General features: G+C 40.8%; 1 protein-coding gene across 10 annotated transcripts in view; it reads right to left on the bottom strand.

Moving 5' to 3' along the window:
• TLE4 (TLE family member 4, transcriptional corepressor) overlaps window positions 1–26,875 on the bottom strand; it is a 155,360-nt gene that overhangs the window by 62,955 nt on the left and 65,530 nt on the right. For 6 of the 10 annotated variants that reach the window (XM_049711645.1, XM_049711652.1, XM_049711649.1 and 3 more), the window contains 2 exons: window positions 17,204–17,408; window positions 15,926–15,942 (listed from right to left, as the gene is read on the bottom strand). In XM_049711645.1, the coding sequence (XP_049567602.1) occupies window positions 15,926–15,942; window positions 17,204–17,408 (222 nt within the window). The remainder of the gene's footprint in view (window positions 1–15,925; window positions 15,943–17,203; window positions 17,409–26,875) is intronic. The other 4 variants (XM_049711646.1, XM_049711650.1, XM_049711647.1 and 1 more) reach the window with 1 other exon arrangement.

The raw sequence follows: 26,875 nt of genomic DNA, 5'->3' as shown, positions 1-26,875 counted from the left end.
CATTGTGGTAAGGTTTCTGGTTGGTGTTTTTAGACAACTCCCGGAGACGTATTCAGATGAATTCTTCAGAGGGACCTTTCTCCAAAGCCCACCCACCTCCACTAACCATCTGTGCACTGAAAACACACTCTGCAGCCTTTCAGTCAATACTCAAGGAGAACGTTCACTCGGAGGCATTTTAAGGGGGGGAAATATGCATACAACTCTCATCCAAGAAGACCTATATTTTGGTTCGCGATAGGGAAAATATATGCGCAAATGAAGCCTGAGGAAGACCAAATACAAAATGAGATCATCGAGCAGAAGGACGGTGGCTTCTCTGACACTCAATCATTTTCAGTCACACTATGTTGTCCAGTAACCTGCACTGATAAGTCCTCATGAATAAAATGCCAGCATTATCATCTGCAGCTACGTTGTTGACATGCTTTTGCTGTTTCACTAAAAATACCATTAATTTTCTGGCTTCACAACAGCTGAGCTACTCCCCATCTGAACATACAAAAGAGTATTTTGTTTAAACCAAATTAAAAGCGTTCCAGTAAATGACTTCCATTTTGCTAGCTATACTATTTTAGCATATACTGTTTTCCTTAATCCTCCCTAACTCAACGTCATGCCTGTCATCTCCCCAATCCAAAATAACTTCCATTATTAAAAAAAATTTTTTTAAGCTGGGGAGGGGGAATCCAGAAACCATTTCTGTTATAGCATTCCTGGCCAGCAACACACCTGAAGGGCATATGTACAATGTGGTTTTTTTTTTAAAGATTACAAGACATGGTGGCTTCTTAATTCTCTCACCTCTGTGAGCCAAGGTACACAAACAGCAAACTATTTTCCAGGTACCTGTAAAGAAAACAGTTCTACACACACACACCACCTTCCATTTCCCATCTAGATAAGTTCTGACATCCCCCATTTAAGTCAGAATGAAAACCACTACTACTGCCAAGCCCTCCTGGCATCTCACCACTTTATTTGTTCCCATTTGTATCTAATGCTTTTGTCAACAGTTCAACAAAAGTCAAAGCAAACAACCCACTGCAAACACTGGGGGTAACAGCAACAAGCATGAATCCTTCACAATTATCCAGCCCAGCTGCTCTGAGCTCAGTCAGGGCTGCTTTCATTTACAACAATGTCAACAAAAGGCTGAAACCCAATAACTAGATGGGTCAATACGGCCACTGTATACCCTCTGAAGGAGGAAACGCTGTGCTCCTCCTTCCCTGCTTCAGCAAACATACAGAATAATTCAGTCAGATGGACAAGTGCTTGTCTGATCATTTGTTGTGTGAATTATTCAACGACTTTCCATGTAAACTACTAAACAGGGCTCTTCAAATATTTCTGTGGCACTTCCAGCTGTCCAACCATGGAAGCACATGGAAGGGACAAAAGCAGATGAAAACAGAAATCATGACCTAAGTTACTTCCAAGTGATAATCTTTGGTCTAAGAAAGCAGAGTCTTGACAAGTAATCCTTTGAGCTCTAACTTTGCTGGGCATTGTCACTACAGGCCCACGCTTGCTTCCCTGTGGCCCAGACCGGGGTGGGTGGGGCCCAGGGGAAAGCCACTCGGCTGTTCAGGGCAACCCATGATTATGGTGCTCCACTATCTTTTACCTTCCTCAGCTTTAAAAGTTCCCCCCTGCCTTTCTCATGCACTGCGAACAGGTATGATATGCGTTTATGATTTTTAATGTAGTATTTTAAAAGCATAGTTAGGCACGTGTTAACCACCCACAAAGCATAGTTTAAAAGTACAAAGTGGGGGCTTCCCTGGTGGCGCACTGGTTGAGAATCTGCCTGCTAATGCAGGGGATACGGGTTCGAGCCCTGGTCTGGGAAGATCCCACATGCCCCAGAGCAACTAGGCCCATGAGTCACAGCTACTGAGCCTGCGCTCCGCAACAAGAGAGGCTGCGATAGTGAGAGGCCCCCGCTTGCCACAACTAGAGGAAGCCCTCGCACAGAAACAAAGACCCAACACAGCAAAAATAAATTAATTAATAAACTCCTACCCCCAACATCTTCTAAAAAAACCCAAACCCTTCTGTGTTCAACCCTCTGTTAAAAAAAAAAAAAAAAAAAGTACAAAGCATGTAGTTAACCACCTACAAAGCATAGACTGTATTTGACAATCTCAATTTCCTGGCCTAATTTTGAATAAAATGTTGATGTTTATTTAACAAAGAATTACTTCGAGTTGTAACAGTTCCAAATCCCCACTTCCCTTTCTTTCCTCTTAAATGTACAGGCTTGTGAAATCATAGACAAACCAAACAGCTTGATAAGAGGGGCCTGACCTGGGTCCCGGCCCTCATCCTGCAGAGCCCCTCCCTCAGGACCAAGGGGACGTGCCCATCCACACCCTCTGCTTACCCGCCTGTAAACCATGAGCTGGGTACCAGGACCCTGAAATTTCCTGCCCAAAGGCTCACAGTCAGGGTCAACTCAGTTCTTTTTCCTGGAGCCTCCCAGAGGCAGACGTAACTGTTGGTGTGGGCATACCTAGACGCGAGGAGGTCACTGGGGTGTAATGAAGCTGGACGTGAGAGCTGGGGCATCTACAAGAAAATATGTGAAGGCCCACGTCATCTAGCAATGAACTCCTAAGGAGCCTGAGAACTGTAAATGCAAACCTGGCCTTTCAGAAAATTATGAAGGTCATTAACTGAATTTATAACTTTAAAATACTTAAACATATGGTAGGAGAGCCTCTATTTGTAATCTTTGCCAGGCCCCACAAAGGCTAGGGGTTGGCCCAACAGCAAGGTATTGTGTACAGTCTTGGGAGCCCCAACTTTTGAGACCACTCCTACCACCAACCGTTCCACTGCAATACTGTGTATAAGAAAATCATGTGAGAATTTTTTCCCATTTGTTTTTATAGATCCACATACCTACAACAGTAATGAAAATATGATTTTACTTCTATAAGTACTTTAAAGACACAATAAGAGTTAAAAAATGAAAAAATAAAATTCACGGATTATTCCCGTTTGCTGGGCCAGTACATACAGTAAGGATAAAATATCAGAGTGCTGGAAACCTTTTCCTCTCTATATTATTTGTGTTCTCTTTCCTTTTCCAGCCTTCAAACATCCAGATTACAAAATTACTGCATTTTTTTTTTTTTTTTTTTTTTTTTTTTTTGCTGTACGTGGGCCTCTCACCGTTGTGGCCTCTCCCATTGCAGAGCTCAGGCTCCGGACCCACAGGCTCAGCAGCCATGGCTCACGGCCGCTCCGCGGCCTGTGGGATCCTCCCAGACCGGGGCACGAACCCGCATCCCCTGCATCGGCAGGCGGACTCCCAACCACAAAATTACTGCTTTTAACACACTTTGTCAAACACAGAGAAAGGAAAGAGCAGAGATTCAAACTCATTCAAACTCTTTTCCTCTCCTCACTATAGCCAGCTTACTCACTGCCATTTATTACTGTGGAATTTTCACTTCTTACCATGAGTGTATAAGAATTTTTAGTTTGGGGCATAACGAATTGTGCTCGCAAAAAACAAATACTTGTCCAGGACACAAAAAACACAAGTTGAGAATGCTACTTCCTTCTAAAAGTCTTTAATATTCCCTGTAACTGTTGTATTTCTGAGGCTGCCTTTAGGTAACAACTACAAAGTTGGTAACTTTAAAAAAGACTCTTGAAAGAAGAAAATTCCATCTGAATGGAATAGAGGGCTATTTACTGGGAGCAGCAACAAAAAACTTTGTTTTCCTCATTCAGAGAAACTACCTGAAAAGCAAGTGAGTGGGCTGAAACACCCAGCAGTCTGATGATAATATTTGAGCTCTGTGGTCCAATTGTTTCACTGATTCCCACAAAACAGAATCTGAATGAGAGTAAAAGGCACCATCAAGACTGGGAGGCTACAGAACGTTGCCACTGGCATTGCTGTTGGTGTTTGCTAAAGGTTCCCTGTTTGCATGTATTTGCACATCAGCCCTGGCAGCTTCCCGGGAACACTGCCTTCAGAAGCTAGTCCTCCAATCAGCATAGACTCGTTCTATATGCACATTTTAAGAGAATTCAGGACTAACTGGAAGCTCAAAGAAATGAAGGGGAACAATCCACTAATGTATTTTATTCTACTCAGAAGACATTATATCTCAGTTCCATACTTTAATAGAAAAACGATTTGAGGAAAGGGATTGCATCTAATCTTTACTATGCACCCCCAAAGACGCAGTGCAGGCCTATTTGCCCTCCAGCTGCCAATCAATACCTACTGACTAACTTTAAATAGTTTATTCAGACTGCACTGCTCAATTTTCAAGTTCATCTATCAATCCCAACAGGTTGCGAAGTCAGAAACCATTAAAATGATAACTTTTGCTCAGTTGTCTAACAGGAAATCAGGAAAATCAGCTACAGAGGTACAGCTGTGTCTTTTTAATATGCAAAGGAAAACATACAAATTGACAAATAGTTCTTCCTACTTAAAAGCCCCTCAATATTAATGACAATCAAGCAAATCAAATGGACTAGCATAAAGCACAGAGCTTTGCCTTAATACATTTATTAACAAAATTTCTCACCCTACAAGTTAAACATAACAGACTACATCCAACACGGGACATTTCATATGTAATATCCTTCTTTCCTCCCCAGGAAAGAGGGTCAACCCATAAGGGAGAATGGAGGCGGAGAAAAAAGGAAGAGAAGGAAACTGAAAATGACAAGGGTGAGCAAAATGATTTAACAAGGGAGCATCTGGCGCTGACAGGAGGAACGGAACACACGCGGTACGTGGAGGGTGCTGCAGGCTGAGGGAGGGGTGCCTGTCTGAAAATTTTGTTGGGGGCAAGAATTGAAGACAATCCCGTTCGGAGTGGGGGAGTAACTCCTAATCGAACAATTCCAAAGTATTGTTCCCGGATGTGTCTCCATTTAGTCATAGTTTGCTCTCTTCTCCCAAGGGCAAAACTGTCACCAGCTCAGTTTAAAATTTCTCTAAATAAGGTCAGACTAGGTTACTACAAGATTTTATCAGCAAAACAGATTCCAGCCTAAGCTTCAGAAGTCTCATTCTGACAGGTCCAATATGGTTTGGTTATAATCCCTGGAGCAGGACTGGGGCTGGGGCAAAGGGTGTGGAATAACTCAGAGACCTTTCAAGTCCTGATAACTGTGGTATAAACACAAGTGATTATTTCAATTTTCTCTAAAGATTATTTTTTCAGGGTAGCCCAATAAACCCAATAATGCCCAGACTTACTAGGAAATTTTTTATTCATTTCCCCATGCACCAGAAAGTAAGCTAATAACGTCCCACTGAGAGTGCTGTCAAGCCAATCCCTGCACTGCTGGACGCACCACCGGGATAAATCTCCCTTCACTTGCTGTTCCAGCATCCACTTGAGGGCTAGGTCCTGGGGACTGCTCCAGACACAGTGTCACAGGCACAAGCCTGAGTGGCCCAATCAGTGCCAAGAAAAGAACAAACTAGAAAAGATTAATTCACAGATGTTCATGCATTTCACATACACAGTGCCCCATGGCCCGTTGCTAGGGCAACGGGAGACCACCAGTGTGCGCTTTATTGGCTTTATGAAGTGTGTCTCGGGGACTAGAGTCCGAGAAATGCTGCATAATAATAGTGTGGCTTTTCTGAAGCCTTGTTTTCAGTGTTTATCCACATTTAACCTTCCGAGTTTTATAAAGAGCATCGTTATGCATAGCCTTCACCCCCCCCACCGCCACCAAACTGCCTCAACTTCCTATCTAGAAACATTAAAATGCATCTCCTGGGGGTCCACTTTGGGAAGGTCCGTGTTAAAGTGCTCAACCAATTCCGCCGGCGGGGGGAGGGCCTACAACCATTTAAAAGATCACTGTATCAGTGCAGTCAACCGTATCAACCACTTCGGAACAGTGAAGAAGCTACGAAACCAGAACACACACATGCCCCTAATTTTCTGTGCATCAGGAGGAACCTTGCTTTTGACTATCAGGGATCGGTTTTCACCAGACGGAAGAGCAGAACCAGCGAGGCTTATCAGGCCAAAGTCTCTCCCTATCTGACAGAACGTTCTGTGATGATGGCTCTCTTCCACGCCTGCACTGCTAGGGCAGTTATGACAGCCAGCCACACGCAGCTACCGAGGACTTGAAGTGTGGCCAGTGCAACAGAGAAACTAGATTTTTAAATTTTATTTCATGTTAGCTATCTTAAATTTAACAGCTTCCTGTGGCTAGTGGCTACCATACTGGACAGCGCAGTTTTACTGGCTTACCAGACAACTACATACGTTTTGCAAAGTTCATAAAAACACTGTCTCTTCATGCTTTTAGCTTCTGCTTAATTCATAATACTCTTAACTCCAAGTAAATGTACACAGAACAGTATTCAGGACTGTGGCTGCCTCTCGCTGTGTGGTTCCTAACAGCCCCCGGTACTCGGCGTTATCAGCCTGTTTCTTTGTCCAACAGGCCCCGGGATGAAGAGTGACTTTCCTCCCTCCCCCAACTCAGGGTGGGAGGTTAAAATCACAAATGTCACAACTCTCAGAGCAGTAGCACAGATCAAGTGTTAACCTAAAGGGAAGGGGTGGGTGAAGGGGAGAATACAGGCTGTCGGGGGAGAGGGAGGATCTGGATGAAGAGGAGAAAAATAAAGCCAGTGAATAGATCAATAGAAGCAACAGCTTACATTCAGATTCACAGGAGAAAGAACACACCGAGACAATCATTTCCTGGGAAAAGCTCAAGCCTAATGAGAATTTACTCTGCTCCTTTATGTGACAACCAGCCCTTTTGTGGCACCGGCTTCCTGACTGACAGGAACCCGGGGCCCCTTAATAGGATTTCCATATTATTTCCAACACCTGCCCAGAAGTTATTTGTTTACACTGAAGGAAGCAAGATTCTCAAATCAGACATCTGCTTCTAGTTCAGGCATATCTTAGGAAACCATCTAGAAAGCAGCTTTGTTACCATGGTGACATTTTTATTTTCCTCCTTTGGTTGGCTCAAAACATTAGCATTTCCAATTTTATTTTGTTGTTCAAAAGGCCAAATGTCGCTCAAGAAAACAGAAGTTTAAAGAAAGATAAATGAATACTCAAAAATTTCTAAAATAATTACAATGACTATAAGGAAGAATAAATAAAAATGAGGTATTATTACATTGCCTACTGGCTCTCATTGGGTGGCATCACTAACCTGTTTACCTTTCCTCCACCTCCCCTCTCCTTTTTCCCTTAAATATCAACACTCAGCAACTTGAAAAGTACCAATTTGAGGGGAAAAAAAAAAAAAGATTCATGAATCCTTAGGGTGTGATACAATTATAAATAAGTCCATTTTCATGAAAAAGAATTCAAGCTCACCCTACAGCCATGGTGAGGGACCGGAAAGTGTAAGCTTTTCATGAACATTAGTGGTTGAAGAAGGGATGGAATAACAAACAGTGTGAGGGAAGAAAGGCAGACTGCACTTGAGTAGATTTCATGCATGTGTACGTTACTGTTTTCCTGTTAGGGGTGGGGGGAGAAGGGGACTTAGCCACCAATTACAACTATCACACATAAACAGAAATTAAAGTGACAATACTAGTAGTTGACACTTAAAATGCTTTTTTAAGTGTTAAAATGTATTACATACGGAAATATTTGGATTGGTTCTGAATAATGAATCTGATAAAGTCATATTACTTATTTTGTTCAGTTTTTAGATTCAAAGTAAAACCACCAAGTATTCAAACTAAAATTTAGTTCTGATTTGCCAGATATAAGCAGCATTTAGTCTTGAAATATGACTTCATCAGTTTCATGTAACAGCAAGTTTATTTAAAAGGATCCAAAACTCTTAGAGCATGTATTAATTAGTCAGCCCTCAGCAAACTTCCTTTCCAGTCCTCTTTCATGAAGCCCGAATTCTGTTCAACCCTGTCCCAAGGCAGCTGCCATGGTAATTACTAGATATGACTCCTCTTCACGTCCAAAATTACAGCCCTTGTTAGTGGCTGGCCCCCAGGTGTACAGAGTCTTTAACCCAGAAGATATCTGAAGCACTTCAAAAGCACAATAAAACAAAATATACAAGTTGGGTAAAGTTAAGAGTTGTAGCAGAAATAATTCAAGAAACAGAGAAGTGAGGATACTGAGCATCCCCCTGGGTAATTTTATGATTTTTCCAGAGTGGGTTATAGTAAGTGTTACTATATAAGACTATAAAAAAGATTATGAACCATTCTTTCAAATAATTCTTTTGGAAGAATTATGTACATTTTGAGAAACAAATGCTTTTGAAATTCAAATGCCAGTTTAAACAAATAAATATTGAGCCCCTTTAAAATTGAAAAAAAAACCATGTTGAATAAAAACTTTATGATGTAATATTTTTGCAAGAGATGAAATGCATTCTAATTAAGAACATTAGAGACATTAAACATGGGGATGAAAATGTCTGGTAACTAAGAGGTTTGGTTTATAGAGGAAAAGAATTAAACCGCCCTTGCCAAAAACCAGCTGGGGAAGGCGGGCCCCACAACCAGCCCCGCCCCTGCTAATTAATATTTGTTCTGCCTCAGTGATTGGTGGAGACAGCCCCAACCCCCATCACTAATCCATTCATGCTCACCACCTGAGGACCAGCTATGCCCTAAAGATATTTATTCATCTGTTTGACAAACAAACAATTATAACATATTTTCTGGAATTAGGGCACCTGCTACATTTCACACAGCTTACACGCCTAGAGGCAGGTATCAATTAATACTGAACAAATTACTGCATCATAAACCCATAGAACAAAATTCCTGATTATTCTGTGATAAGGTAACTCTAAATAGGAAAATACATGGCAGAAACAAATACCTCTACAACGAAATAAAAAAGCAAGCATAATGCTGAAACACTTAATTTTTTTTTTTTTTTTTTTTTTTTGTGGTACGCGGGGCTCTCACTGTCGTGGTCTCTCCCGTTGTGGAGCACAGGCTCCGGACGCGCAGGCTCAGCAGCCATGGCTCACGGGCCCAGCCGCTCCGCGGCATGTGGGATCTTCCCAGACCGGGGCACGAACCCGTGTCCCCTGCATCGGCAGGCGGACTCTCAACCACTGCGCCACCAGGGAAGCCCTGAAACACTTAATTTTAAATTACCATCTTATTTTGGAAAATTCAAAGAGTTAAACATTAAATCCTTGAAAGGTATACTTTAGAACATTAAACTATTTCCCTACCACTCAACGCCCAAAATGAAATATAATTACCACTGTGTTTATTTGGCTAATGGTATGGCCAACTTTATTGCTGAAACATACCTTATGGTGTAAGATGTATACTGTAAAATTCATTTATAGGACAGGACTGAATAACGTAACAAAACATCTACATTCCAGATGCCTGGGAAAAAATGCCTGTAGTAGTAGCTTTGAGATCCAGGGAAGTTAAATGACTTGCCCGTTGACACACAGCTGACCTAGAGGGAGAAGGGAATCCTAATTCTATTACAATTCCCTTCCTACTCACCCTTTTTTTTTTTGCGGTACGCGGGCCCCTCACTGCTGTGGCCTCTCCCACTGCGGAGCACAGGCTCCGGACGCGCAAGCCCAGCGGACATGGCTCACGGGCCCAGCTGCTCCGCAGCATGCGGGATCCTCCCGGACCGGGGCACGAACCCACGTCCCCTGCATCGGCAGGTGGACTCTCCACCACTGCGCCGCCAGGGAAGCCCCTTACTCACCTTTGATTTGTCCTCCTGTACAGTTCCACCAAGAAGATAAGATTCTTGCCCTCAAGGAGCTAAGAATCTAGTGAGAGAGATCGATGCTGTGCTGGAGCACAGGGCATCTAGGACACTACACCCTTAAGGAAATAGATGTACTTAATATATTTTAAAAACCCTACTTGAAAATGTATTTTTAAAAGCCTAGCTTAAGCAATATGCATGTCTGGTAAGTGAAGCTGGACTGCAAATACATCACAGTCTGTGTATGAAGGTAAAAGGATACAAATAGAATTCTATTTCTTGACGATCAGCATACATTCCTAAAAATTTTACTCCCCGATTATTGGTAAACTTCACTGAACTGTTTATCAACAACATGTACATGCAAACCTAGATGTCATTCTTCTACCCGTTCTCTCATCATAAGAAAAAGACTCTTCCTAGTATGAGTCAGGAGAAAGTCCTCTTGACACCACTGGGAAGCACGCAGAGACATCCAGAATATGGGCCATTCGTAGGAAGGCTGGCCCAGGTTCTTCAACAAATCAGTGGCCCAGAAAAAATTTTAAAAGGAGGGAAACTCTTGCAAACCAATTCTTTGAAATAATCGAAGAAGTCTGCTTATAGGCTCGATATTAGAAGCTATCAAGGAATTATTTTTATTAAGTGATTAAAGGCATTATGATAAAAGTGATTAAATGTCCATTGTTTAGAGAAATGTGTTCATTTTAGGTAATGAAGTACATAAGGGTAAAACGCATGCTGGAATTTGTTTCAGAATATTTTAGCAAAGAAAGAAAGATTAAAATGTGACTAAAAATCGATAGCTCTTATACCTTGATGTGAAGTATATGGAAGTATATGGAGGATCTTGGCACTATTATTTCTACTGCTGAGTATGTTTCAAATTTTTAATAACAAAGGATGAGACTGAGTCACCCAGAAAGCTTTCCCTTGAGGATGGCAATGGCTATGTGACCTTGGGCAAGGTCTCAACACCTCTAAACCTTTCCTCAAATGTGATATAAACAATAAATAAATAAATCTTTCCTCACCACCTACCTTCACAATGAAATCTGAACTATGAGCTATATACATGCTCAGAGATCAGCGGGGTTGACTAGGTAACTAGGGTCCACAGAGGTTAGAGTGGATAAACTGGAGTGTCCAACTCACAGCCCTTAACGGCATACCTTCTTTTCTCAGATTACTGATGACTAAGGGGAAAATAGGAGACAGTGCAAGCCCCACTACAGTTTAGTTTGTCGGTAGTGTTCGGGGTTTTTTGTTTTTTGGGGTTGTTTTTGATTATACCTTCTCTTTATAGTATATTTTATGGATTTCAACTCTAGGCCTTTGTCTTTATATATAATGTGTCCTTCTAAAGTCTATAGGCAATTAATCCCACCAAGCTTTCTCACAAAGGGTTAAGATCACAAACCTTCCTACCTCACACAGTTGTATGGGGGAAAGGAAATGAGTGTTAAAAGCGAAACTGCCTGGGCCAGTTATCCTCTCTTCTACTGGCCAACCTCTCCTCCTTCAAGTGGTTTCTTCTCTGCTTTCTCCCACACAGGACATGCGAGGGGTTAAACATATTAAAAGGCACACTCTTTTCAGACTGATATTCCTTTCCAACAGGAAAAAGAGGCAGAGGGGAACAAAAGCCAAGTCACACAGGTCACACAAGAACCTGGAACAGAAACCTTCACCATTAAGTCTTGATGTACAATGTGAAGTGGCAAACAGAAGTAATCATTCTGTTAATGCAAGCTAAAAACGCACCTTCACCTGTAACACCCAACTAATGAGGCAAAAGTGCTTTCTTGGCCCGAATCATACACTTCAATTTGAACATAAAAGGAGCCTTAGTCTAATTCTCATTGATAAACCTTTATTGCCAACAGAGAATAACTGGAGAGACAAGAAGAAAATCACCGTATGATGTTTTAGTTATCTACATAGAATAAATACCAAAATAGAGCTATGACAGAATAAACAGGCATTGCCACAGATACAACTAATAAGCAGATCATTATGAAAACCCTTAAACAAAAACAAAGAATCCATACAGGACAGGGCTGGGGGGGGGGTATAGTATATATACCCACAGAAGAGCATTTAGCTTGAAAAGTATCTATATGTAAATTTTGTTTAAAAAAGTGCACTATCCATACTTATACCAGCAAAAATTACAAAAGCTATAAAGTTCCGTATTGGTGGATTGTGTGGAAACATACTCAAATATTGCATGTGGCATTTTTAGATGTTGCAGCGCTCTGGAGATTAGTTTGGCAATGTACGAATCACTAAAAATGAGCACACTCTTCGATGAGGCATATGGCACTCTGGGGAAGACAATCCAATGAAATAATAAAAATAAAAACACCACCACTTAGAGAAAAAAAATGGACTTATGCTATATTTTACAAATAAAAAATGGTAAATCCCTCACAGGACTGACTTGAGGCTACTGCATTCAGGATAAAAAACAGGACACATAACATACACAAGAGGGACTTAGGAAGTAACAATAAGCACAGTAACACCAACTTGGGAGAGGTCATGGAGCTAATCAATAGCTGGTGATAGGCAACTCTGCCATTTATATTCAAGCTGGTCTTGATTTTGGTGGCTAGTTTTTGCTAGAAGGTGTAGACATTTGGGGTGTAATGGGACTTATTTCTCAATCTCAGATTCCTACTAAGTTTTAGGCAATCTGGCCTTCACAGCTCTGAATCATGTAGCCAATCAAGTGGAAACTGAGAGTGATGTGAGGAACCTAATGACTCCTCTTCACGAACTGGGACCTCCAGCAACTAGGAAGCTCCTGGCAGCGTGTGGGAATGTCTGCTCTCTCACCACTTTGGAGCCAACCCATTTCTACCCCTCAGCCCACGGGAGGGATAGGCAGTGGAAGCTCTCATTACCTCAGAAAATGTTTCCTCGGTTTCACTTATATCCTTTCAAAAGAAACTATAGAAGAAGTTAGAAAGTCCCCGCTCAGGAAAGAGTAGTAGGAACCTATTTTGGGCTTTCCACCCTATCAGCTAAGGGTGAGAGTGGACCGTGGTCTGTGTTTCCTGCCATTGTCAGCCCCAAATCCGAGGCTTGCTGTGGGCACATGTATGAGGGTACTGGATGGCCAAGTAACAAGCGGGAGCCTCGGATCCTTACTTTAACAGCCCTAGAACACACACCATTCTGGTTTCTCCTCACCAAATAAAATGAGTCTTGGGCTCCTACAGTGCTTGCTCGAGGTCCATGTTTACCTTCTCCATCCTTGTTGAAAAATTCAGATACAGGTCTGTAAATAACAGGCTTAGGAATGAACGTGGCTACTGGAGCTACAGAAAACAAGATCAATAAAGCCAAGAGCATTTGGTTTAGCGGCCACAGACCTTCCGAGAAAAGAAAAGGAAGAAAAAGGCCCAACATTTTAACGAGGGAATTTCTTTCATTTTTACTTGATACCTAAAGGTAAAGCATCTTAATTACCTGAATCTTTACAGTAAGTTTAAATTTATATTTTATAAGCTATTCTGAAATCTGCCCTGTTTAATAATCTGTAACGTCAAAAAAAACATTTTAAAGTGTCTCTCACAATTAAACCCATCCACAACTTTGCATAAATCAAAATTTTGCTACCATAACAAAATGTTACACTGGGGCTGTATAACATTGCCCACATCCTCATTACATGCAACACTAATTACTACCAGCAGATTCAGAATTTTCTGCACATTAGAGGCTTTTAGAGTAGCTATAAAAAATTTCAGGCACCATTAATTTAAATTTGTATTGAAATTTCCTTTTGACAGATGGCCAAAAATTACTTATTATTTAGAGTACCAGAGCTGCCTGTTTGCACATTAGAAGAGGAAAGGGAAAAATTAAAAGCAAGAAGGAAATTTATGTCACGTTCATTACCTGTTAAATGTTAAGGAGCATTATCCTGCATGAATAAATTATTTCATACAAACCTGACTCCAGCTGCAGGCAACTGGCATGCTCCGGCTGATAAAAACCATCTCTAGTCACACAGCAGACAATCATAAAAAGCCCCTCTTAACCAGGAACCACTTACGGGAGGATGAGGACGATCGATGGAACAAGCAACTTACTGCTTCTCTGAGCATCACAGAACACATTTACAAAAATTAGTGAACTATTTCACCTTGCAAAGCCACAGGACAGCCCCAAACCTGACACAACACGACTTCAAATTCAAGAACAGTACCCCCAAAAATATCTATTTATAGCTACCATTCCATAATAAATCAAGGCAAAATCATCCATCTCTATTTCCTTTTGTTTTTCCCCTGGCTTCCAAGCTATATAGATACTCACTCCCAGACTCATCCTGAATGATTATAGATGATTTCAAAATATACCCTACTCTGACGTGAGGGACTATAAAATGTAATTGACACAAAAGTGTGCACTGGAGTATAAATATTTTCACAGTCTTCTGGGAGTGGGGCATGAGAGGAGGCTTTTGTTTAGTTCATTGGCCTGCCTGAAGGTATGTATTTATCATATGAAGCAGGGAATGTTTATGTTATTGGCCTCAGAATAACTAGACAGCCTTTCCAAGGGCTGCTACCAGCAAATCTTGGTCAATGCATTTACTTACTACTTCTTAAGTACATATGTGTGGAATACTTACTACACTCTGATTAAGAATGCTTTTTAATTTAGGTACTGATGTTCATATTATACAACAAAGTACACAGCTGTAAATGCATAATTAAATAACTCAATGTGTGCAGTTCCAATTGTAAACGTTGACATTTCTATGGGTATGCAGATACCCTTTCAAATTACAAAGATTCTTGAAGGGTAAAATAGATACATTTTATTTTCCATCATTTAATGACTTTGGGGAAAAAAACCCTACTTCCCTTTTATTATAAAAGGACAAGGAATAAAGAGGCATTCAAAGTGACAGCACAGGTGGTTTCAGGGGAAGATTTTAGTCTCCGTGTACATAACTTCATTAAAAACGGCAAGAGAGGACTTCCCTGGTGGCGCAGTGGTTAAGAATCCGCCTGCCAATGCAGGGGACACGGGTTCGAGCCCTGGTCCGGGAAGATCCCACATGCTGCGGAGCAGCTAAGCCCCTGTGCCACAACTGTTAAGCCTGTGCTCTAGAGCCCGCGAGCCACAACTACTGAAGCCCGCGCACCTAGAGCCTGTGCTCTGCAACAAGAGGAGCCACCGCCATGAGAAGCCCGTGCACCACACCGAAGAGTAGCCCCCGCTCGCAGCAACTAGAGAAAGTCCATGCGCAGCAACGAAGAACCAATGCAACCAAAAATAAACAAACAAACAAACAAACTGCAAGAGATGTAACTGCCTATGCTCCAAAACATTCAACTGTTGTAAAATACGAGAAAAGGAACTGACAGCATCTGTGCTTTGGCCAATGCTTGAGAACTGCCCTTGCTTTCTAATCTATACAAAATACAACGGCATGCGTAATACAATTATCCACAATACAGTAGCATATTTACATTGTGCCTGGCTCAAAAGTTACCAAGCAGTTTCATATTTTACTCATTTTCTGCCGTGGTAGCCTGTTTTTCTTGTTTGCTTACTATATAAATTCAGGCACCCTTAGCATACCCCATTATGGTATTACACAAGCACATCCAAATCATTAGGCCCTAACGACTTTTCCTCTTTCCCTACAACTTCTCTATAAAGAGATAGAGAAGGTAGATAAGACAGTGCAAAACCTAAGGAGAATAACTTGCTATACTGGAAACCAAGATGTCATTAAATTAAAGAAAAAAAATTCTTTCTGGTGAAGAAAAATGCTCTTAAATGTTTTGATAAAGAGTTTTGTAGAATGGAACTGTTTCCCAAAATGTTTATTTCCTTAAAAACCAATTTTTTCCCATTATTATTTATCTTATAGCCAAAGCTTAACTGAAGAAAAGCAGTTATTCTTTTTCACATGGCAAAGACATAATAAAAAGAGCAATGCAAGCCAGATCTTATAATTCAATCTTGATCTATAAATCTGATTCTGATAGAGAAATGGGACCAATATCTTAAAAAATCTCAAACGCACAACTGAAAGCAATATAAAAATGCAGTTTACCACTATTTGGTACAGCCCACCAAATCATCCTGTAAATCTCAAAGAATCCATTACTACATTTATGAAAATCATTGAGAGCCCCCTTTTAAGCCATTCCTTCATCTGTAATTTTGAGTCCTACCTTGATGGAATCTCTGTCTGTAGGCAAAACAGCAGCAAAGGCAGAGCAAATGGGGAGAAGAAGGAAGAAAAGAAAAGTACCAGTTAGTTTACATAAAATCATACATTTGTCAAATTTGATCTCTGCTAAATAGTAAATGGCACAGTTGTCAACTTTGCTGTAAAGTTAATTATTAATATTACTAGACCAGATCCACAAAGCGCCAATTTACCTTTGACACAATTTCAGAAACCAAAGCTGGATATTTGTGTTACTTATACTCGTTTCCGACTTTTCCACTTATAGAAGTATTTATAGACATGCCTCAGCTCTGGACCATAGCACTAAGATAACTGAATGATGAACAGTACAGTGTTTCCAACATCAGAGATGGGAAATTTATGTTTATGTGATAAAAATCATTGACCCAAGATTATAATTCATGGTAATGACACTGAAACAAGAACAGATATGAGGTTTTAATTATAACCACACCCTTTTGACCAATGAACCACCCATGTACTACGTAAATTCCCACAAAGGAATGCTGGGAGAGACTTCCATTTGTTTTTCTGCCATTAACTAACAAAAACTACTAATAAACACCATACAAACACAAAGTCACATCAAAATGTCTCTGCACCATCATCTATTCTAGTGGAGGGAAGAAACCAACCTAGAAGGAGCACAAATGGCCTTACAATCAATTCTTTACATAAACAACTGTTGTTCTTAGAGGCAGAAATGAGTTCATTTCATGCTTCTAAACAGACTGGGTGAAAGAGGTAGTTAAACCAACAGATTTCATTAATTTGGGCTGTACTTTCTCAATTACTAAGACTACTGAAATTGTTTTCTTACCTGCAAGATTCTCACTGCATTATATGTGATTTATAAGTAATAACTGAGGCTGTCAAACAAGTAAATGATCAGTAAATCTTTCCCCAAAATACATTTGGTCTAAATTAGCTATTAACGCCACTCACTGTTTCAAACACAGGGCACTGTGGTACGTCATTACTGATTTAGACTTGGGGAACTTAGGGGGTAGCAAGGGATCAGAGGCAATAACCAGGAAATGCGTCCCCCCCCCGCCTTTGGGAAGCACATTAACTCTTGCCAACCACTACGGTATCATTTGGCAAAAGACTGCTTCCAATCATTAATTTACCTTCCAGGGGAAATCCTTTGTTTAGTCACTGCTAAAACGAAACCCAGAAACAATAAACAATGACATACAGACCTACCCTCAGCAACAGGTAGGTAATATCAGACTGACATCCCGAGAAAACTGCTTACCTCTTTGGTGATCATTGTCATGGTGCTTCTTCTCATCTTTAATTGGAAGGTGAGATTGGCCTCCGAGGGCACTGGAGAGGGCCAGAAGGCCGGCACTGCTACCGATGGGCGGAATGGCAGGGGGCTGAAGCCCTGAAGGGTGCGGGGTCAGAGGCACTGGCAGACCATGTCCATGTGATAAATGCTGGGCCTGGAGTTGTTGCTGCTGTGAGAAACCAGACAAAGATATTGAACTTGTTCCCTATATCCGAGACACCCCCCCAACAACAAAAGGAGAGGAAAGAGGTGCAAAAAGATCCTGGAAAGCCCAGCACCCATGAAAAAAAGATTTATTCTTTACATATATATATATAAAAGGGAAGGAGATGAACAATAGAGAAATGCTATCTTTTTTACTTGGATTTGGTGGTTTTGCAATGCACTGTAAATAACCTAATTTTTAAGTAGTGAAACTAATTTACTTTTAATAGATGAAATTAGATTTAACAAAGCATCTGTATTTTGGTCTCCAAAACATAAAGCCTCACTATCATACATCTCTAATCAAAACATATATGTGACTGTTAAAGCAGTTATGTTGAAGAAAAAAAGCTTGAAAATTGAGAAAATTAGTGTTAAACAGTTCTCCCAGAACCCCTGCACAGCATGCGTCGACAGTTAATTTGAAAGAGAAAACCTGAATTAACAACCCAGAAAAGGAAACTGGTTGCAGCCACCGTTTTAAGCCCTTTAAGTGTCCTCAGCGGTACTTGAGCAAATTACTAAAGAAAATCTAATGTAGCAAGGCTTGGGTCCTCCTGTAGGCTTGCTCAATAATGCTGAAATAATTGGGCACTCTGTGCACGTTTAGTGATGCTCGAATGAAAAGCTAGAGGCCTGCCCTTGTACTCTTCTCCAGCGGCCGCCTCTATGTTGTGACAGGTTTATCTGAGTGGGACTGTGATGCATGCACCAGTAACTGTACTGACAAGAGTTTAAAGTCATTTTTACCGGCACACTGGCAACACATGGAGAAAGCCCTCGAGAGGCCGGAAGGGGAGTGCTTGACCTCAGCCGAGGCTGCAGCAAGCTGGGCTCCAGGGACCGAGGTGGGCAGGGGGAGAGGGGGAGGGGTGGTGATCGGAGGGTATTCAGTTAAATATATCCCTCAACAGGGGCCCCACACCAACCAATACCCTGATTAACAATGTTCTGTGAGAACAAGTGTTGAGAAATTCTCAGACCAACTTCTGTAGTGATTACATTTTAATTAATACCTTTAGAATCACTTTTTAGGCCTATCCTGTGATAGCTAAACAGTCTCTTCTATAATTTTCTTTCCAAGTAGGACTGCACAAAATAGCTTTCTCAAAAATGTGTGGGGTGGCACGTTCTGCTCCCCTTCACTGGTAAGAATCATCTTGAAAAATATTTCAAAGAAAAACGTGAGTTTTTTTTTTCTCCTCCCCAAATTACTTTTACTTCCCTTCTCTACCCCTCTGTATCTCTTCCTGCGTCTGACGATAAACGTCCAAAGGTAGCACTACTTAGTTCTTCTCTCCAATTGACCTGCACCTACTTACTGTACATGCACTTAAAGTACAGTCAATAAAATAGTACTAACACTTTTAAGACAACTTTACATACATAAAATGGCAAATTGGAGCAGTAATAAAGACACTCCACCAACCAATGCCCACCCTAAAGTCCTGCCAACGTGCTACCTAAATGGAGTTCAAAATAATGTCGTCCTTCATTTGAGTGGCCAAAATCATGTTCATTAATTCTTTATGTACTGTTACTTAGTTGTGACCAAAAAACACGAGCACACAATAGTTTCTAAGCACGTAGAAAATAGGTCTATGAAGAAACAAGGCCTTCAGCTAAATATATGGCAAATTTATTTCAAGTCCTTGTTCTACTGAAATAACCAGAAAAATGCTCCAATTCTCTTTCTCCTCTATATCCCATAATACTTCATGTGCATGGGTCGGGCACATAGCCACTTTCTATCTCAGATCAGAGTTCAATCAGCAAGCATTTATTAAGAGTCTGCATATGTCCTTCTTACCACCTTTCCTAGACTCTAAGCTCTGTGAGAGTCTGCATCCAACACACACCCTAGCTAACTGCAGGCACTGAGACATTCATATATCTGAGCAATTAAAAAATATGTCTATTTCATTAGATATGAAAAAAAAACCCTAAGCCAAAAGCAAAACTTTCAGTGGCCCAGGTGTTTCTTTTATTTTTGTCTCATAGGACCAAAAATAAGCACTAACAGCCTCATTTTCCTGTCCATCCAGAACTTTCCAAAGGCAAAAAGCATACCCCTAGTCTGCAGCACATGCCATTCATAGTGAAGACTTCCTGGGTTCCTTACTTGTACTCTATTCTACCTCAAAATAGCTCTAACACTAATCTTCTCCTATTCTCCATTGTGCCCCTCTTAAAGGAGGATCCCTTTCCCTTCCAAGGACCAGACTCCTCCCCCTGCAACATCTTTTCTTCCCTTCTCCCTTCGTTGCTCCATCAATTCTCCAACTCCCCACCCCCACCTCCACCTTAGGTGGTTCTGTCACTGATTTTGCTCTTCTGCTTGCAAGCCTAATTCCAGCATCTCTAGCATTGTGTTTAAGACGAATTGCCTCCCTAACACTAAGAGAACTTGAGGTAGCACTTTTTCAGGAGGGGAAAAAAACCACTATATTTTAATCACATTTTGTGTCCTCCACTGCCCCTAACACAGTGCCTTGGCACATAATTGGCACTTGATAAATGTTTGTTAAATTTAATTAAATTAACCCTCTTTTGCCCTCTTCAGCTACTGGTCTGTGTGTGTGTGTGTGTGTGTGTGTGTGTGTGTGTGTGTGTGTGTGTGTGTGTGTGTGTGTGTGTGTGTGTATATATCCTTGTCTATGGAGAGCCAAATTTCTTTAAAAACTAGTGTAAATTTGCAGTCCCCAGTTCTTAACAACCCCCTCCTGTAGACAGACAGTCAGACAGACAGACAGACACACACACACACACACACAGACACACACACACACACACACACACACACACACACACACCCCTTACTCCTTAACCCCCTGTAAACTGGACTCCAGGCCCACCAATCTCAAAAAACCTGATGATGATTCAGAGAGCTATTTTTTCAAGATGTCACAGTCATCTTTCTGATATATCTCAGCCAGAGCTAGCATATCCTCCTTATGAAACTCTCCTCCACCTGCTTCAGGAACGCTACAGTGATCGCCACAGCCTCTCGTTAGTTCTCTCTCTGAATGCTGCTGTCAGATTTCCTTCTTGGCTTCTCCCTGTTTACTCCAGACGTAGAGTCCTAAACCTTTGGCTCCTTTCCCATGCTCCAGTAGCTCCGGTCTAACTTCTTGCCAGACAAGTCTACTTGGCAGTTCAGCACTACCTGAAAATGAAATGCTTAACACAAACCCCCTAAGTAACTTCCACTGGCTCACGTTATCAGTCACCACTCATTTGTTTTTCTTCTGTGCTCCTATATCCGTCATCACCAGCTCCTGTCAAATCTCAATTCCAGCATATTAGTCAGACCCTCATCATCCCGTACTTTGATTAGCGCAAGTCTCCATTAGCTCATTTTGACTGTACGAACCCACCCTGCATCATCACTGCCAGTATTTTTCCCTCAATTCATGGCCTCTCCTGTCTCTTAGAACAACCTCTCCATTACTTATCTAAGTTGTACTCACCCATCCTGCTCAGCTCATGTTTCACCTGTTCTGCAAAGGCCTCTCCAAACGTGCCATGTGTCTACTTACAGGACTCCCTGTATCATTCACTGGCACAGGCTGCCTCATAAAGGTACTGTTACTCATCTTTTTACGGATAAGAAGACCCTGACCTGCCAACAAGATTGTGACATTCTGGAGAGAAGAGACCAGCCTCAGGACTCTTTGTACCCCTGGCACCTGGCTCACCACTATTTAGTCATATGGCCATATATTTAAAGCTTTTGGTAAATTAAATTTCTACTAAATAAAAGAGAGTTCCTATATATCCTTTACCCAACTTCCACTAATGTTAAAATGTCTTACCTACTCATAGAATTTATCAAAAAAAAAAAAATCTTACATACCCAATTTACCAAAACTAAAAAATTAACATTGTACATTACTATTAATCAAACACAGACTTCATTCAGATTTCTCTTGTTTTCCATTAATGTCATATTTCTGTTCCAGAATGCCACACTGCACTGAGAGGTTTTAATTTTTCACTTGCTTTTATACCAAAATTATAAAAGCCCTTCCAATGATTTTATGAATAACAACATCCAAATTACAAAAGTATCGTTAAACAGAATATGCCTTGAACTTAGGAGAGAGAGAGGAAAAAAATGAGAGGGGACGACCATAAACCCATTTTACGAGTCATCCACTATACGTACAAAATATCAGACAAAAAAAGCACACTCAGGGCACCCTGTAGAAAGGAGCAATTTTTAGCAAGTGTTTAAAATATAAAACTGTCAGGTAAAAATGAGATTAAGTAAGTTACCAAAAGGTAGATGATAAAAATATAAGACAGATATACTGAAATACTTTCGTAGGTTTTTAAATGTTTATATCAAGCAAATCACTTTCTGTATTTAGTGGTCATTTTTAAATTTCTTTGTAAGTTTTCTCCTTAGAAGCTATCCTAGCAGCACAGTGACAGGTATAATGGATAATGATTACTGATTAGTCAATAAAACCAATGTATTAGAGACCATCTTCTTTACATAAAAACAGTAAGTCACCAACAGCTAAACTGGACTTGATCCTTTACTCCATCAAAAAAAAAAAAAAAAGCCTTTATCAAATTACAAATAACATTCAAGAATTGAAAATTAAAAAGAATCTCTATCAAGGACTCTCATCAATAGAGGAAAACTCATAGCAGATTCCCTGGAAAAGGACTCAGGTTTCTCTGCATATTATTTAAGGAGCTGGGGTAGCACAACCTAATGGACTTCCGTATAGTACAGCAAAAGCTTGTGGATGTTTCCCAATAGGTTACTGTCCTCTGATCTCCACCCTGTCTGTGTTAATTACACAGCAATTAACCTGCAAAGGTTTACTTTATCCTATCACCAAAGAAACATAAAACCTCTTGCTTTTTGAAGACAGAGAGAAAGGAAATGGATCTTAAGAGCACACCAGTTCAACACTGATTTATTATTAAAATAATTTAAGATAAATCACCACTCTAATCACAAAGCAGCAGGTTAAAAAATGCTTACCTTATGAGGAAAAAAGAAAACAATCAAGCCAAAAAAATAAAAAGAGGAGAGCATAGACTGTAGTACCACTTAAACATTAAAATAAAATACACTCTATGTAACCATAACTGAAAAAAAAACCTCCTGAGAAAGATACCTATCTTGAAAAATTTCTTCTGACTGGGCTTCCTAGGCCATTACTATCTTGGGTGCCTTATTTAAAAAAATAAAAAAAAGAAAGAAAAAGAAAAGAAAGAAAACACTCTCATATCAAACCAGGATACAAAATAAAAATCTTTTTTTCTTTTCCCTTGATGGGCCATTCAAGAGAATAAACATTAAAATGGAGTGAACTTTAAACTTAGGCAAATAAGTACTCCATTAAGGTAATTAATTTAATTTTGAAAAATAGCCAGTAATTAGTTCTAAAATACACAGCAATGAGGTAGTAGATGCAGCCTCAATTCTGTTAATAGCTTTTTACTGGAGATTCTGTAACAAAGAATTATCTCCTCACAGTTTCAAGTTTGGAAAGAAGGGAAAAAAGAACCACTAGAGAATCAAGTTCATAGGAAATGTCTATCTGCCAGCAAAAAGAGAAATTCTTTTTAATCAAATGTCCCCAACTGCTTGATTACCAAGGCTTGACTGGTCAGTGACCAAGCAGGAAGCAGGGTGAGTGCAGAAGCTTAATCCACACAAATCCCTAGCAACTCTGCACAACTCCAACTGGAAACCAAACAGAGGTTTTCTTGTCCACCACCCTTCACTTCTACTGTGCTATCAACAGAAGCCTCAAAAAAAAAAAAAAAAAAAAACTTCATTCTTAGAAGCAATGACACCCCAGCAGCAATCAGCACACTCAGTGCCGTATCTTGGTTTCTTGAAAAAAAAAAAAAAAAAAAAAAAAAAGAGCAAGGTGAGCCTGCTGCACCTTGTGCTAGAAAGCAAGAAAGCTATCTAGACTAACAGGGTGTGACAAATAGGACAATGGGCCAACCTGAAGGGGTCCTCACTGGCAAAACCTGAGACAATTCAAGCATCATAACGAACAGTGACTGTAGTAGATTACAGCATTATTTTAAACCCAGTTGCCAGGAGTGGAGTCCACGGTACCACAAGAAAACAGGTGGAGCTGTGGGACACGCCATGAGGCCAAGGACTAGAAAATGGCTCTTCCAACCAGCTGGCCAAGCTAGATGCACTGAACATGTGTGCCTTGATCCAATCAGGAGACATTATTCCAGGGGACAAGTAAGGGAGGGACCGACAGACCCAGGAGCTGGGCAAGAGAAGGCAACAGACTCTGAAATAAAGCAGCGAGCACAGAAAAGGGCCCGGGGGCTGGTATCTACACTGCTCTGACCGCGAGGGTACGTGTTAGTAGGGACCCTGTCTGTGTGGGCTGGGCTGAGTCTGAGAAAGGAGATCCTGGATGATATGTGGGGATGCAACATCATGAAGTGACATCAGAGCTGCTGTCTGGAGTCCTCACCATCTCTGCGAGCAAGAGCAGGGCACTTTACGATTTCAGACCTCAGTTCCTTCATGTAAAACGTGGAAAGGGTTATAAAATCTACCTCCCCAAGGCTGCTGGGAAATGTATGAGACTGTGCATATAAAACCCTTAGCGCAGTGCCTGGCAAATAATAAACACTCAATAAATGGTTGCTGCTATCATTGGAAAAAGGTATCCAGAAGTCTATATCCACACACACACTCACTCACGGAAAACGAGGGGAAGGAGGAAGGGAGGTAGGCAGGAAAAGCTCTTCTTTACAGAAGAATATTAATTTAAAAGGAAAAAGAATTTAGAATTTACCACTTCATTACTCCAAATGTATTAACAGCATCAACAGATACTAAAACCACTGGGTAAAATGTTGTTGGGGAACAGGTTATTCACATGTCAAAGTATCATCCCAGGTTACTAGCTTCACCAACAATGTGATACAACTGGGAAATACACAGCATCACCCAGGTACACAATATCACCAAGGTAGTGTTTTTACTAAAAATACTTAACCTGAATCTAAACATCAGAAAACAATCAGATGAGTCCAGGTTGTAGGGCAGTCCACCAGGCTGGCCTGGAATCTTCAAAATGCCAAAGTCATAAAGCGAAATCGCTTGGGGACTGTTTCTTGGGGGTGTGAGGGAAGACTGAAGAGACGGCACAACAAAGCCACTCTTTTTTTTTTTTTTTTTTTTTTTTTTTGTGGTACGCAGGCCTCTCACTGTTGTGGCCTCTCCCGCTGCGGAGCACAGGCTCCGGACGCGCAGGCTCAGCCGGCCATGGCTCACGGGCCCAGCCGCTCCGCGGCATGTGGGATCTTCCTGGACCGGGGCACGACCCCGTGTCCCCTGCATCGGCAGGCGGACTCTCAATCACTGCGCCACCAGGGAAGCCCACAAAGCCACTCCTGAATGTGAGTACCAGATTAGGCAACAACTGCTACGAAGAAAGACGAGCTATCAAGGACTTTCTGTGGACAACTAGAGAAATACGAATATGAACTATACACTGGATATATGGAGGTCTTAACTGTATCATGCTTATACTGGAAAACTGTTTATAGAAGATGCACGCTGATACATTAAGGGGTGAAATATCATGTCTCCCTGCCTCGTACTTTCCAACAATTTGGCACACACAAAGTATGTATCTGTCTGTATGTATGTATACACATTACAAAGCAAAAGTGACAAAATATTAACTGGTGAATCTAGGTGGTAAGTACACAGTGTTTGTTTTACTATTCTTACCACTTCCCTATAGTTGTAGAGGTGGGGAAAATAGGATGTGCCCTTCTAGACAAAAGATTGGGAGTTCTTACTTTGATCAAATATCTCTAGCAAAAGCTAAAAGTTAAGTGAATCCATAGAAAGAAGCAAGAATATAAAAAAGAACAAAGGAAGGAACTTTACAACCTAAGCTTATCTGTAATTCATTCCTGATGACTTAAAACATGAGATTTACTGCAGGGGAAAGACCAGCATTTATAGCAACCCAACAAAGATCATCACTGCAAGGATAAGTTTCTCACACTAAAACCACAGATCTCTATGGTCCTCAAGATCTCTGGACTGGTCTTTAAGGGGAAGACAGGTAACAAGCAAAGAAGCAAATTCCATGAGTCCTGTGCCAAGGATTCCACTGTCTTAACTTGCAGTTTAACTCACAAAGTAAAAACAGCAAGAAAAGGAAAGGACAAAAGTCCCCCAACCCTGAGTTATTATATTAACTTTCCCATCAGAAATCCTATTAGAATTTTTTCTGAATTGGTCCATAGTTTACTAGGAGAAGTATTTCTAAGCAAATTAATAATAGAAATACATTTTCCTGGAGGCTTGTTTAAACTACTTAATGAGTTTTTTGAAGAGATTTTAACACATTATCTTACTGAAACCAAGGCTTCTATTTTGTGTTGTAGTCATTAAAGTTACCAAGCTAAGGGATCCTGCTCAGAAAAGCTTTCTTTAGTTACTTCACAGTATTCTTTAAAAGTAAAGCTGCATCTAAAAAGCCTGTCTACTTCAGATTCTTCAGTAACCCTGCAGCTGACCTTAGAACTTTAGAAGTAGAATGAACCTCAGATGACAGCTAGATGAGTTGCTTTCCAACATTTTGACCACAACTCCTGTGTGTGCATGTTGCATATCTGCATAGAATAGACACGTAAATAAAACAAAAGTTTAACAAATACCAGATGCTATGTGCGGCACATTTTTATATTTTCTATTCTCTTCTTTTTTAAAATAAAAAATGTTGACTATTGATTTCACTGCATAGTCATGAATCTCAGGAACTGCAATTTGAAAAACACTGAACCAGGCTGTGATACTGTGATTTACAATAAGAAATATATATTTGGTCTTAGTTCACAGTTCTGGGCACAGGGCTCCAAAAATTCTAGGAATTTCCTAAGTGAAGAGAGCAATAAAAGGTGTCTTCTGTTATGTTAATGACGTGACTTTCGGAGGGCACTCGTGGTTGGGAGCCGGTTGCTAGGAGAACCAACCACATGACCAGAATGTTGGACCTTTCAGTCCCACGCACCAGACCTTCAGGGAGGGAGGGGAGAGTGGCTGGAGAGTTGAGTTCAATCACCAATGGCCACTGATTTAGTCAATCATGCATATATAAGGAAACCTCCAGAACAACCCAAAGGACAGGGTTTGGAAAGCTTGCAGGTCGGTGAACACAGGGAGATTTGGGGAGAGTAGTGCACTTGGAGAGGGTGTGGAAGCTCTGCACCCTTTCCCCATACGTTGCCCTATGGATCTGACTTCCATGTGACTGTCCCTGAGCTACATCCTTTTATTAAAGAACAGGTAATTTGGTAAGTTACATGTTTCTCTGAGTTCTGTGAGTTGCTCTAGCAAATTAATCAAACTCAAGGAGGTTGTTAAAAACACAGATGATAACACCTGTATTTGGGAATGGTGTC

Source organism: Orcinus orca, chromosome 6, assembly GCF_937001465.1.
Source record: "Orcinus orca chromosome 6, mOrcOrc1.1, whole genome shotgun sequence".
Classification (NCBI taxonomy): domain Eukaryota; kingdom Metazoa; phylum Chordata; class Mammalia; order Artiodactyla; family Delphinidae; genus Orcinus; species Orcinus orca.
Note: the sequence above shows the minus strand (reverse complement) of the source record. Positions and strands in the feature narration are given on the sequence as shown.